At 36.1% G+C, this 14,178-nt stretch overlaps 2 protein-coding genes across 2 annotated transcripts in view; one reads left to right on the top strand and one right to left on the bottom strand.

Annotated features, from left to right (window-relative positions):
* The window catches only part of LOC117989674 (uncharacterized), a 31,239-nt gene extending 18,216 nt beyond the window's left edge, over positions 1-13,023 (top strand). Inside the window, exons 24-39 of the mRNA XM_069498552.1 lie at positions 1,508-1,665; positions 2,468-2,591; positions 2,865-3,031; positions 3,348-3,494; positions 3,821-3,962; positions 4,219-4,354; positions 4,787-4,983; positions 5,227-5,392; positions 6,525-6,705; positions 7,166-7,275; positions 7,911-8,042; positions 10,503-10,676; positions 11,545-11,623; positions 11,754-11,881; positions 11,977-12,484; positions 12,548-13,023. Of these exons, the coding sequence (XP_069354653.1) occupies positions 1,508-1,665; positions 2,468-2,591; positions 2,865-3,031; positions 3,348-3,494; positions 3,821-3,962; positions 4,219-4,354; positions 4,787-4,983; positions 5,227-5,392; positions 6,525-6,705; positions 7,166-7,275; positions 7,911-8,042; positions 10,503-10,676; positions 11,545-11,623; positions 11,754-11,881; positions 11,977-12,484; positions 12,548-13,023 (3,025 nt within the window). The remainder of the gene's footprint in view (positions 1-1,507; positions 1,666-2,467; positions 2,592-2,864; positions 3,032-3,347; positions 3,495-3,820; positions 3,963-4,218; positions 4,355-4,786; positions 4,984-5,226; positions 5,393-6,524; positions 6,706-7,165; positions 7,276-7,910; positions 8,043-10,502; positions 10,677-11,544; positions 11,624-11,753; positions 11,882-11,976; positions 12,485-12,547) is intronic.
* The window catches only part of LOC117984634 (sodium/potassium-transporting ATPase subunit beta-2-like), a 176,072-nt gene that overhangs the window by 43,565 nt on the left and 118,329 nt on the right, over positions 1-14,178 (bottom strand). The gene's annotated exons all lie outside the window — the stretch shown is intronic.

The raw sequence follows: 14,178 nt of genomic DNA, 5'->3' as shown, positions 1-14,178 counted from the left end.
TGAATGTCTCTGGTCTTAAACTATACCCATGTAAAAAATCACGTCGATCCGTTACTCCGTTGCGACGTGATTGAAGGAAACACCAACATACCAACAAACCAATAAACCAACAAACAAAAACACTTTCACATTTATAATAGGAGTAGTGAGTAGGGGTAGTGGTGTAACCCACATACAGAGAATAGGCTACTTGACTCATATCTAATTTCGTCCAATAAATGATTATTTATATAGTATTTTGCTTAAAACAACGAAATATATCAATAACAATTATTAAAAACGCAGGATGGATATATAAATCCAATTTAAAAAAATACAATTTTTATTTTTATTTGAAACGCAGAAAACGCTGTCAGCCATGATGTGACGTCATTAAATATGTAAACAAAGAAATGTCATTCCTATGTCACGCGGGGACTAACGTAGTATCCATATATATAACATTTAGACTCCTGACTAACTTATATATCAACGCACAGCCTAAACATCTAAACAGCTGGGCCTAGATACATGAAATTTGGTGAGTGTGTTCTTTGTAGGTAAAGAGAAGGTATCCACTAGGAAAGGATTTTTTGAAATTCCACCTCTGAGTGGGTTAAATGGAGGTTTGAAATTTATGAAGTCCACGCGGGCGAAGTCACGAGCATAAGCTAGTTTTTATATATTTCTAAAAACTCATAGTAAACGTAAAAAAATATCGTTTTCTCTTTATAAATTGAATAAGTTATTAAGTAAGACTTACAACAAAGTGATCTTTGCAAAAATAAATTTGGGTTGAAGTCGTTAGTCATATAGGATCCCTTTAAGCAAGTCTTTGCGTGTTACGTATATTTATTTCACTGGGCACTCTAATCCACAACTTTCCTGTGGTCTTTATCGATGCGTTTTTTACATTCTCGGATGATGCAATAACGATAATTACTATATTTTTCATGTAAACTAGTATAGAAGTCATGTTTATTAAACTTTGGTAGGTTATGCTCAGTATATATAATGTACTCTGTGGTTATGCTGTTGTTTACAAATGCATGACGTCAGAGCACAGATAATCTATCGGCCAAACATGGCCGACAGTGTTTTCACCTGTCTAAGAAAAATATTTTTTTAAATTAAAGTTTTACGGTTTTTAGGGCGCAAAAAAATATAGTGTTAATTTTTTAGATATAATAGGACAAATATTAACCATTTAAGACCAACTTAAAAAAATTGTCAAGTAGCCTATTCAACTCCTAGAGTACGCATATACAAGGTTTTGCATGAAACAAAATCGTAAAAAATGTTGGCGGGGGACAGGGGAGAATGCTTTGTTGTGATTGGTGGACTTAAAAGTCACGTAATCAAAACAATGTGCGGAATGAGGGTAGGGAACGGGCGTGGGCTGACTTTTATGCTAAGCTAGTGCCTAAGCTTGGTGAGCGGGGGTGTTCAGCTATTAGGCGTCTATAGGTGGTGGTCTGTGGATGTAACCATTCAGGATACAAAAATTTGATCGGGATTTTATGTCCAGTTTGCAGCGAATGCTAGTGGGCTACTACAACGAGCAAAGTATCCTGGTATATCATCCTGCAAGCACGGCTGCACACTACCTGAGAGGAGCCTTTTTAGTGGACTTGTTCGGTTGTTTGCCTTTAGAGAGACTTGAATCATCTTCGAAGGAGAATTATCGTAAATATACAAACCATTTATGTTATCGCATTTGTATTTGGCGCCCTTTAAAATGGAAGTCGCGTTGCTAGGCAGCCATGTTGAGTCGATTGTATAAATACGAGCGGTTGGTGGTTTTTAAGCTAGTCTCGTTCCCACTCGAGACTCGACCGACCATTAAATGCTTTTTGTGTTTAGGTCGCCATTTTGATTGAGCGGTTGCAATAGCAATTATATTGCAGTTAGGTTGTTATAAAAGGTAAACACTCTCGATAAGCCTATTCGCGCCGTGATTAATATTTAACTTCACTTCTGGTATGTTTATATTATTTACTATGTTCAGATATTTTAGAAAACATAATAATTATAGGCAGAGTTTGATGACAACTGGTGACGCTAATGTCGTGAATCGTGGTGCCGAGTACCTAAGTTATAAATAACTAGCTGATGCCCGCAACGTCATTCGCGTGGAATTTGGTTTTTAAAAATTCCGTGGGAACTCTTTGAATTTTCGGAATAAAAAGTAGCCTATGTTACTCTCCAGGTTTTTGTTTATACCCAAGCAAAAAATCACGTCAATCCGTTGCTCCGTTGCGACGTGATTGAAGGACAAACCAACAAACCAATAAACCAACAAACAAACACACTTTCGCATTTATAATAAGGGTACTGATATAAGGGTACTGATAACAACAAAGTCTTGGTTCATAATCTAAGAATCCTGACTTAGGGCCCTCAATCTTATGAGATCAATATCAGAAGCATGAGCCTCGAATGTTTCAAGGCTCATGTTCCAGCCTTTTACAATGTGGATAAATTTCAGAAGGAACATATCGAGAGGCTCCTGCAAAACAATTTCTGATGCTGAATCGTCTCATACAACTGTACCGGATGCCTAGCGCTCTACTCGGTCTGAACGGACTTGTACGTCGGGACATTATGCTCGTGTAAGATAGTTATTAGATCATCTTACCTAATTAATATCGATCACTCGTAATTCGATTATCTAAAATGTGTAAAATATGCAAGGTTTCTGATGCCTAATAGCAAGGCTAATAAGATGATTTGATTTGACCATTTAACAATCCTTTAGCCTGTATGCGTCTAGAACAGGCCTTTTCTAAAGTGCGCTACTATACTCGGTCCTCCGCTTTTTTCATCCACGATTTCACTGTTTGTTTCAAAATTGGAAAGGTGCTCAGTGATTTTTTTTTTTCTAGTATACGAGCTTGCCCGATATTCCTGGCCCTGCTTAACATTCTCACCTGCTGTGTGGTGTATTCCTCCGTACACATATTCTATACGGTTACCGGTGAAAGTGGTGCATGGTTCATTGTGCCTACTGACGACAAGGGAGGCTCTTGGATCAAACACTTCCACGAAGCTTGTAAGCTAATTTCCTCATTTCGTCTTAAAAAAATTGGTAGTAACAGTGCCAGGTTAAGTTTCACATACACACATTGAAAATTCAATGACATCAGCAACATTTTTGGGTTTCAAGATGAAAACAGTATTAATCTAGGTGACTTTTATAGTAAAGGTAGGTGCCGCCTTATTAAAATTATTATATGTAACATTTTTATATACGCAGACCACTTACCAGACCGTCAAGCTGTGCTAATTGGACTTATTATAGAGTCGTCAAAGCTATTTGTAGATTACTTGGCAATTTCTCTTGTAACCAATTAAGGATTCGATTTCAGATCGTTTTAATATGACAGAATCACCATGGAACCTCCATTTGGGGGCGTTGTTCTGGGTAGTGTACGTAACCACTACGACTGGCTATAACACCTTCAAACCAACTAACTTCAATCTGATGCGCGTGCTAATAACTGGGATGATTATTGGTACGTTTAAAATCTATTTTCTTAAGTATTTTTGAGGAATGAATATTGCTTTGTAGGAATTCTATTATAACAATTAGCCTTATTTTGTAGAATTACGACATATAGTAAGAACAGTATACTTATTTTGCTACAATCCATCACAAAAGTTTAAATACCTTCGGTTACCCTTGTCATATATTAGGAGTAAAGACGGTTCATCATGATTACCCTGGATGATTCCAATCTTCTTTGTAGATAATAATAAAGTAAGGTCTTTGATTGATCATACAAGTAAAACTTGCGTGATACAGCAAGTTACATTTGTTTGATTACTTGACGATTTTCAGGAGCAATCATCACCACATATTTTACGGTAAGAATCATCAGCTCCCGATCCAATGTGAACAAAGTTCTCGCTTCGTTCCAGGACAACATGAAGGATATATTAGTGTTTATGAAGAGGGAAAATATTGATCCACAATTGCAAAAGTAACAAATATTTTAATAAATTTCCCAATAGATAGTTTATATGTACAAATAATATCTAGAAGATTCATTGAGCACACCACAATGATCAAAATAATAGCATCATGTACGTAACTGGAATCCTAAAAATTATACATATATTTTACATAAATCTTATAAAATTTGAACACATAAATTTTAATAAATGTGTCACATGAAAAAAATACTTAAATCGTTAATATTAATAAGTTGGTTAAATTACAGTTTCTGGTTTGTACAGGCAAGTGAATGAATATTACGAATTCAGTTGGGACAGAATGGGTGGTATAGATTTCAGAAATGTTTTTAAAATGTGCTCACAGATCACATTGCGAACTGATGCGATCCTACATATTTATGGACCTACTTTTACGAAGGTACAATAATTCAATTATCATTGAGATGCATTTTTTTATGATTTTTGCATCCTCTAAACTTATATCGTTGCGATGAATTTTTTGTTATAAGTCTCGCACATTGCGGTTGCGCTGGAACCATGTCTCATTAACATCGAAATGACTTAATTTTGACGTCAGCCGATATAAAATATACCATCAGCTCGAAACTTCAGTCTAGTGGTGACGTCACTAAAATGGCGGCCACACGCATTAGCAATTTGCGTACATACGTTGCATACTTTTAGTTATGACCCCTTCTAATAATAATAGGCCTTTTAATAATTTCATTTCCTAATTTAATATTATATGCTTTGAGAGATAAAGTATGCCTTTGGGAAAAGATACATACAAAATCTGACAGAAAAGTTTCGTTTCGACTTTATTTTAAAGACCTAATATTTTGCTGTTCAGTGTCCAATCCTCAATCAGTGTGACGTATCACTTCTGCGTACAATCGGTCGAGCAGTCAGAAGTTTCTACTTCCTCAAAGACACTACAATCATAGAGCAGGATGATGTTGTGGCGGATATCTATTTCATTGACCGAGGCTGTGTTGAAATAAAGGAGAATGAGAATGAAGATGGCTGTGTTACACTCACTAAGGGCAGGTGTGCGATACTTAGACAAAAATATTAGAGAAGAAAAATAGAAGATGGTAGAACTGATTTTTTTTTCCCCCTCTAAGGTTTTGAAAAATGATGCAATTTCAATAATTTCAAGTCCATCGGCAATTCTGAACTCGAAATAATTTTTAAGAAAATGTTTTTAAACTTTCTTAAAAAGAGGATAGAAGTTAGAACTTTAGTAAAATTTAAATTTTCCTTGACTGAGTTTATAAATATTTTTTTCAGCATGTTTGGAAATTTGGAAGAAACATCGACTATCCGTAGTCCTATGTCCATAAAAACCACCAGTCAAGCGCATTTGCTGCAGATCAATTCGCGGGCTTTCTTCAGCATCATCAGCGAATTTCCCGCTGTGCTGAAGCTCTTGCATTCTTACCGGCCATCTAAAGAGGTGCATCATCATCATCATCAACCAATAGACGTCCACTGCTGAACATAGGTCTCTTATAGGGACTTCCACACGCCACGGTCTTGCGCCGCCTGGGTTTTTTCTATATTCTAAACTGTAGGGCATGCATAAGAATCATCAGTAAGGCCATGACACAGAGTTAAAGTGTGATTATCATTTATGCTTTCGATTCTTACTCGCAACACAAACTTTAACAGTGTTTTAACTGTTTTGATGATATCTATTTTCATTTCAGTTTGAAATTAGGCTATCAAATTAGTTTAAAAAAAAAAACAATTTTTTGATTTATTTTCTAGAAATATATACAAGGCATAGCGTCTTTTACGCCATTGAACGTCAAGGAGCATTCCGCTACATCTCCTTTGTTATCCCGATCTAAAAGACTCATGAACTCCGTAAATGACAAGCACTGGCTCATCAGGATCTACTTCATCATTATAAGTCTAGCAGTCATCTACGCAGACGTGTTCAATGCCGGTTTTCAATATAACAGACCTATGTTCATTGTCTTCCTGTACTTCTTGGATTTCTGCTTTCTGTGGAAATTCTTCTATCAGTATAATATGATGCCACCGATTGTTGAAATTGACGAAGATGTTTATAAGACTTTCATTAAAAATCGAAAAAGGTACTACATATTTAATATTAATTTTATTTACAAAACAAAAACATGCCTAGATTTTACTTTTGATATTTTAATGTTACAGTTATATGAAAAGAGAATTCAAATATGACCTGATTTCCTGTTTACCCGTCGAAATTCTTTGTTTAATTGGTAGAAGTAATCGAGGAATGGCATTCTCTTGGCTTCGATTGAATAGAATGTTTAGAATCGTAAGTATCAGTACCCTTATTATAAATGTGAGAGTGTGTTTGTTTGTTGGTTGGTCCTTTTTATCCCGGAAAATCAAAGAGTCCCCGCGGGATTTTTAAAAAACCTAATTCGGATTGAGTCGCGGGCATCAGTTAGTTTTGAATATATGTGTCTGGAAACATTGTCCTCACAATGACATCCCGAGTAGCTGTAAATTTTTGAAAAAAAAAAATTATGGCAGGGTAGTTGTGTTTTTTATTTTTTTATATTAACAAAAAAAACAAAGATATTGCTTTATAGGTAACGATATACAAGTGCATACAACAACACACCAAGAGTATCTCAATCAACCTGACAGTCACCACCATCCTTACTATCCTCATCTGGTTTCCTCTGTTCGTGCACGTCTACGCCTGCCTCTGGTACTTCATCGCCATGTGCGAGGATGCAAGCCAGCCCAGGACTTCCTGGATTTATAACAGTAACTTTACGAAAACTTATCTCTCATTTATCTTCTATATATAAAAATGAATCGCTGAATGTGTTGCTGTTCGCAAATCTCGAGAACAGCTGAACCGATTTCGCTAATTCTTTTTTTATAAGATTCGTTGAAGTAGGTACGAGGATGGTTCTTACGGAGAGAAAAATTTAAAGTATTAAAATTAAAGAATCGACTGTTAGGCGGTACGAAGTTCGCCGGGTCAGCTAGTTTACAATATTTATTAGGTACAATCATAAAAAAAAACAACAGGAACGTTCCTGAAATTCCACGACCCTCTATTCCACGGTCAACAACTATTGCGTTGCTTAAATGCCACTACCTAATTTCTTTATAATTTATCGTAATTTATTGTTTCGTAATACCTAGTAATTATTTACTTCATTCATCTTCAAGATTTTTTCTTTATGTCTTTAACTATACTTATCAGAGCTATCTATAGGTGCTGGTCAACCTTGGTGCGAGAGATGCTATATTTGCTCGATGTATTTTGTATTGACCACATTCAGTCAGAATGGAGTTGGAGATATTATGCCTAAAAAGCAAGCTGAGGTAATTTTTTTTTATTTTATTTTTTATTCAGATACAAGTTAGCCCTTGACTGCAATCTCACCTGATGGTAAGTGATGATGCAGTCTAAGATGATAGCGGGCTAACCTGGAAGGGATATGGCAGTTTTTATTAAACCCGTACCCCTTTGGTTTCTACACGGCATCGTACCGGAACGCTAAATCGCTTGGCGGCACGGCTTTGCCGGTAGAATGGTAACTAGCCACGGCCGAAGCCTCCCACCAGACAAATACTCTACGTACTCTACGTAATACTAATAATACGGAAGTAATCCGTACAAGTACTTTCCATTACATAGTTCAAGACTATGGCCAATAAAGTCTGCAACTTATCTTTACTACCACTATATCTAGGTATACTTAACAAAAAAAATTAAGTAATAGTTTAAATTGAATTACGAAAGTGGCTCGAATTGGGCTCGAAGTCGGCGATGTTACATACATACCTCGGAGAGCACCTAAGCTGTTTGGTCCTACGCTGATATCTCTCCTGTCATGTCAAATTGCGGACTAGGAGAGGGAGGGTTTGCACTAGGGACATCTATATTTTTCTTCTGTAGTTGAACTGTAAATACAGCGCTTTTTGTGTCACTTGACTCGTCAAATACTGTATTTCAGGTAGCATTCGTGTCCGTGCTTCAAGTTGTCTCTGTTATGCTGTATATGATATACGTGGGGGAACTTTCCAATATTATACAGTATAAATCCTTTCGTTCCTTCAAATTCTACTCTAAGCATCTGGAATTACAGGTACAATCTTCTTACTAGTATGTCTATTTTATGATAGTTTTTCATGACCGTCTTAAAAGTTTAAAGAATTCGCAGAAAACTTGGAGGAACAGGAATACCTAGGAATATAACTTTTTTTTAAATCCAAATCATGTGCATTCGAATTGCCAAGTGCTACTACTGATACAATGTTTTTCATACTAAGAAGAACTAGCAAGTGTTTGCTCTTTTCAAAACTAGGTATCATAAACTACTACAGTCTACACAACTTATTCTATACCTGAAAATCGATTTGATCGATAACACTATTGACCTGAAAAGGCCTACTAAATTTTAACAGGCCCTCTCAGGTAGATCTGTTGCATCTTCATTTAATTAGAGCCTCAATAGCTCAACGGGTAAAGGAGTGAAAACCGAAAGGTCGACGACGGTTCAAACCCCGACCGTTGCACTATTATCGTATCTACTCCTAGCACAATTTTGACGCTTAGTTGGAGAGGAAAGGGGAATATTAGTCATTTAACATGGCTAATACTTATTAAAAAAAAAATCTATTATAAGTATCTGTCACATATTAATTAAGTACAGCTGCCAACTAGAACCAAGAACAATCAGGGACCTACTTGGCAACGACATAGCTTTCGCACTCATAGTTAAGTGCTCGTTCATTAAGAGTTACGGGATGAAACAAAAGTAACCGAACTTCCTGCACTCCACAGTCACTGATATAAATAACTATTGAAGATCTCTTTTCGTTTTATAGAAAGCTTACCCGAAAATGATCTTAGTTAATATCACAACTAAAATTTTAGTAGGTATTTGACGTAGGTTCGATCCTTTTGGCTGAAGTCTGGTTATTCATTGTTGCGAGAGATAATTATATATTTTTATCTACTAAGAATAACGGTGCCATATTATTGATATCTCCAAAGATTGAATAGCATCTTATAACCAAGCGCACTGTGCTTTAGGTTATACATATTATCACTTACCATGAAAGATGATTTCTGTCTAGTGAAATAATATTGCTAAAGCAGTTGGTAAGTATTATACATTCGATCCTTGTTCCTTTATGATGGCATACATACCTAATATAGGCAGACACATAATTAATGTCTTATTAAAATCCTGAAAGTAAACGTTTAGTTATAAAAGAAGCAAAGCATTGGCAGTTCCTCTGATGCTGCAAATATTCATAGGCGGTGGTAATGACCCGCCTGCTCGTTTGCTCGCTATTTTTATAAAAAAAACAAACTCCAGAACGAGTTTTCAGACAAAAATGTCATTTGAGACGTAGATGAAATTATGCTAGTGTGAACCTGAAAAAACAATATGACAAACTAACTGACGGGCATAGCGTAATTTGGCTTATGAAATCAAAAGTAATAGATTTGTTAAACATAATAAATGTTTATCACATTAGCCATTTGTCAAAACTAAAATACCGAGTCCAGACGTTGCCGGTGTCCAAATCAAACACATCAATCATGAGCGACGGGCTAATGAACAAACGGATTATTTGGATTGCTATTAAATCAGTCGGATCCAATCTGCTCTATACCAAAGTTCTATTTATACACTGCTGCGATCATTACTCTGTTATCTTTATGATATTCAATATTGAGCTTGGTATTTGTTAAAATTCCACTAGGTACAAAAATAAAAGCGCGCTCCGGCTTTTAATAAGTTTCACGGAATTCGTGACAGCACATTATTTTCTGTACTTTAGCGACTTTACTACACGTCCATTTGATTTGAATTTTGGGAACAATGTCAAACTGAGATTTTAAAAATATATACAAGGAAAAGGTGACTGACTGACTGATCTATCAACGCACAGCTGAAACTACTGGACGGATCAGGCTGAAATTTGGCATGCAGATAGCTATTATGATGTAGGCATCCGCTAAGAAAGGATTTTTGAAAATTCAACCCCTAAGGGGGTGAGGTCTATGTTGTAACTATACAAAACTAAATGATAAGACTTAATTTTGCTCTTCTGCTAGCTTCTGATCTCCTAACAGAACATACAATTGGTTTTTACTCCTATTAAAGTTCAGGAATTTAATATCAGGAGAAAATTTGCAACAATCTTACAAATATCGGCATACGATGAGTATTTAATGTCCATGGAACAAGATTATTATATTTTGTAAAATTCTATTACAAGTTAGCCCTTGGCTACAATGGCTCAGCTGGTGTTAATTGGTAAGTGATGATGCAGTCTAAGATAGAAGCGGGCTAACTTGGAAAGGGCTTAGCAGTTTTATTAAACTGCCAAATTGCTTTGCCGGTATGGTGATAATTAGTCAAGGCCGTACCAGACTAGACCAGAGACAATTTAGAAATTATAAATTCCCATATTACCCCTGCCAAGAATCGAACCCAGAACCTTCCACGTATCCTTCACAAACACACTTCTTCCCACAGCGCTTATAACTATGCCAGAGAAGTCATCATTAAATAAGATAAAATTTCCAGGAATTTCTGAAAAACAACCGCGTGTCAAAGAACTTAGTTGCAGTGGTGAACAAATATTCTCTGCACCTTTGGCGGAATTCGCGAGGGTTGCAGCTCCCGCACTTCCTGGTCACGGCTCCCAACTGCCTCAAGCTGAGGATCATGTCTGCTGCTTATCAGCATCACCTCACTAATGTAAGGACTTGGAAATTCAAATTTTATTTCACGTAGCCAAAACTGCGGTTCTTATGGTTAATGAAGACCCAGCCAGGGTTCGGAAAGCGAATAATCTGGTGCAGTAATATTAAGAGAACTGTCTAAAACTGCTGCAGTAATATTAAAAGAACAACCTAAAACTGCTGCAGCTTCTCAAAAGACATCTCTAAATGTAAAGCAATCCGAACCTACAAAAGATGGTAACTCTAAAACTTCGATAGGAACGGTGAGCGATCAGAAGAGCTGTTCCAAATGCATTGAGGAGGGTAAAGTATGTATGGGTAATTGTCTATGAGAGGACGCTAAAGGAAATAAAAAGAATGGAATATTGTTTAGTAGAGCCTTCATATCACTCAGCAATCTAACTCAGAACTCTTCAGTCTATATAATTGAACTTGTTACATAATTGTTATATAAGTTAATTATTACTTTATGGATGGGAAACTGAATGAAAACCCATTGCTTCCATCATAAACCGCTCTTCAACTTCTTTGGGATTTTCTTGGCAAGACGGAGTTTTCCCAGTCTATGGTACATTTACAATTACTCACGTAGTGAATAAATCTAAGTAGTATTACTAGAATAATTGAAAACATATTATTAAATCATTAAGATTTTTAACTATCAGAGCTAAAGCACCTATCCAATTAGTAGGTATATCACTATCACCATTGTCGGAAAGATAAAAAGTTTGAAAACCTGTCAAGCTCCAAAAGTCATTCAGCTACGATAGGATGTGAACTTCCGAAGAATATTTTTCTTATCCGATATTTTTTAACTATCAATGCATTCTTTTAGTGCAGTTATTTCTTTCTTCTGAAGTGACTCAATTCCTCAAATGTTTCAGCATATCTTATTCAAAGACTGCGAGCCTGCATTTCTTCGTCAGTTAGTTGGATTTATGAAGCTATACACCTATACTGAGGGTAATGAACTAAATTTAAATGCTTAACTTAAATCTGTGGCAATGCCCAAATTTGTTCATAAATATACTCCTACTAAATAATTTTGCTTGGGCAGGAATTTCTTTGATAGCAGTAACTAAACAATTTTCAGACATGTTCGTGGTTAAGGAAGGGGAAATTACTGACTCTATGTACCTAATACACACAGGACGAGTAAGAAAAATATGTGAAAACTCTAATAAATCAAGATCCTACTATGTTGGGGAAATTTTCGGGCAGGTACAAATACTTTTGAAGAGCATTAACATTCCAATTCATAGCACTTTTTAAAAACATGTTTCTACAGTTAAGAATTATAATTGTTTTTTTTTCAGTTACAAGGGCTTTTACCCGACTTACCGTTTGCGCATTCTTACGTAACCACTACAAAGTCACAAGTACTCACTCTACATTTGAACGATTGGGCCGATTTATTGAAACATTTTCCAATAAGTGAAAACGCTATTTACAAACATATAGAGTCTTATAGGGATGATAATTTTTATGGAGACCATAAAAAAGGCCCCAAAGGCCATCCATTTAGGAGCGATGATCACCCACCCTCAAGTCCTACGACAGAACCGTCGACTTCTCGATCGTCTCCTAGTCCTTCAGTCCAGATTGGCAGGGTACGAAAACAGAAGTCTGAAGTATTTTCACCGCCACCAGGACCAAGTCAAACAAACATAAGGTCACAGTCAATTGATAAACCATACATGTGGCCAACTAGTACAAGGTACTCGAATTCCAATTTGGATAGCGCCAGATCCAATCAACCGTCACGTAAAGTCGGTATAGAAACTTTAGAGGATGAGAACAAAACAAATTTGACTCAACAGCCAAGTAATATGAAATATACTCAATCTGTAATGTCTGCAAAAAGAAAATTATCATCTGAAAGTACAGTGCCTAGTACATCAAGAAAAGCAACTGTTACCGATAATATTAATGAACGAAAAATATCGAACGAATCGTTCACTTTAGAGGAACATCATAAAAAACTTGAAAAAATAGAACAGAGGCAGAAATCACCAAGTGAAGTAAAAAGTGTTGAAGATTATATTCAAGAGCAGAAGCGTAAAGGAGCCCAAAGTTGGATAGATAATAAAATCTCGTCTAAAAGTTCAACACAACGATTTAAAGGTATCACACCCTCTAAAACTTTAAAAAAACGTAAACCCCACGTGCGCTATGATGAGACTATTCCTGTATTACACCCCGTAGAAATGCATGAATTGAAACCAATAAGGGACTTGACTGCAGAAGAAAGAAATCTTAGATCACTTGACAGTGATATGCCAACGAGGCCAAAACCTGAAGAGAAGTTGCCATCAACAGAATCATCAAGTGAAAGTGATTCGTCTATTGAACGAGATAAATAATCTTAAAGCGATAAATAAATATAAAAAAATAATTGCTGTTATTTGTTATCAATATTAGTAAAACGTATTCTTAGCAATGAACTTATTCGGTTTTTGCTCTCTTTCTCTTAGTGTGGTAGCACACCAAAGATATACTTAATCACAACATTTGTAGCACACTATCATCGAAATGTGAAGGGACTTGCTATTTCAAATATTCTAAATAATTTTAAATACCTACATATCAAAAATTGCGGACCGTCAGGAATCGAACCCGCGTCTCCTCCTTCCTTGAAGTGTAGGTAAAACACTATAAAAATTATAAAATATTTCAAGCATTGTTGAGGAACTCTAGGAATATAAACTTGAAAAAATTATAAAAGGTTAGTGCATCTCCATCTAGAATGTATTTTGTCAAAGTTATTATAACATGATTCCGAAAGAGTACTTAGATTTGCCATTGCATAAATTTAAACACTGTGTTAAACAACATAATATTTTGTTAAGTCGCGGTTTTTATACGTTTGACGAATTTCTAAATCACAAGGGTGCGTGTAAGTAAACTATCGGCTTTGCATTCAGCAGCCTACGTCAAGGTAATACATTAAAAAATGGGTTTTTATCATAATCATCATGATCAACCCATCACCGGCTCACTACAAAACACGGGTCTCCTCTCAGAGTGAGAAGGGTTTTGGCCATAGTCTACCACGCTGGTCATGTGCGGATTGTTAGACTTCACACATCTTTGAGAACATTATGGAGAACTCTCAGGCATGCAGGTTTCCTCACGATGTTTTCCTTCCCCGTAAAAAAGTGATATTTAATTAATTAAAACGCACATAACTCCGAAAAGTTAGAGGTGCATACCCAGGATCGAACCTCCGATTAGAAGGCGGACGTCCTAACCACTAGGCTATCACAGCTTAATTTCTACCAGATCTTTTAATTGATATGGTTGGTAAAGTCAATATGTCATCGAAATTTAACGGATGTTCATTCACGGTTGCGTTGAAATGAACCGGGTTTATGAATTACTGAATGTTTGTTTGGACGGAAGCCAGCACTGAGCTCTATTTCGGTGTAACGTTAACATTCATTTGGCTATCCACCGGAGTCCAGTTTTATAGGGAACTATTCTCGTTTCTAACAATAATTTCAATCACATGAGCTTCA

This window comes from Maniola hyperantus, chromosome 1 (assembly GCF_902806685.2).
Source record: "Maniola hyperantus chromosome 1, iAphHyp1.2, whole genome shotgun sequence".
NCBI classification, from domain to species: Eukaryota; Metazoa; Arthropoda; class Insecta; order Lepidoptera; family Nymphalidae; genus Maniola; species Maniola hyperantus.
The sequence above is the reverse complement of the archived record's forward strand: the minus strand, read 5'-3'. Positions and strand labels throughout refer to the sequence as shown.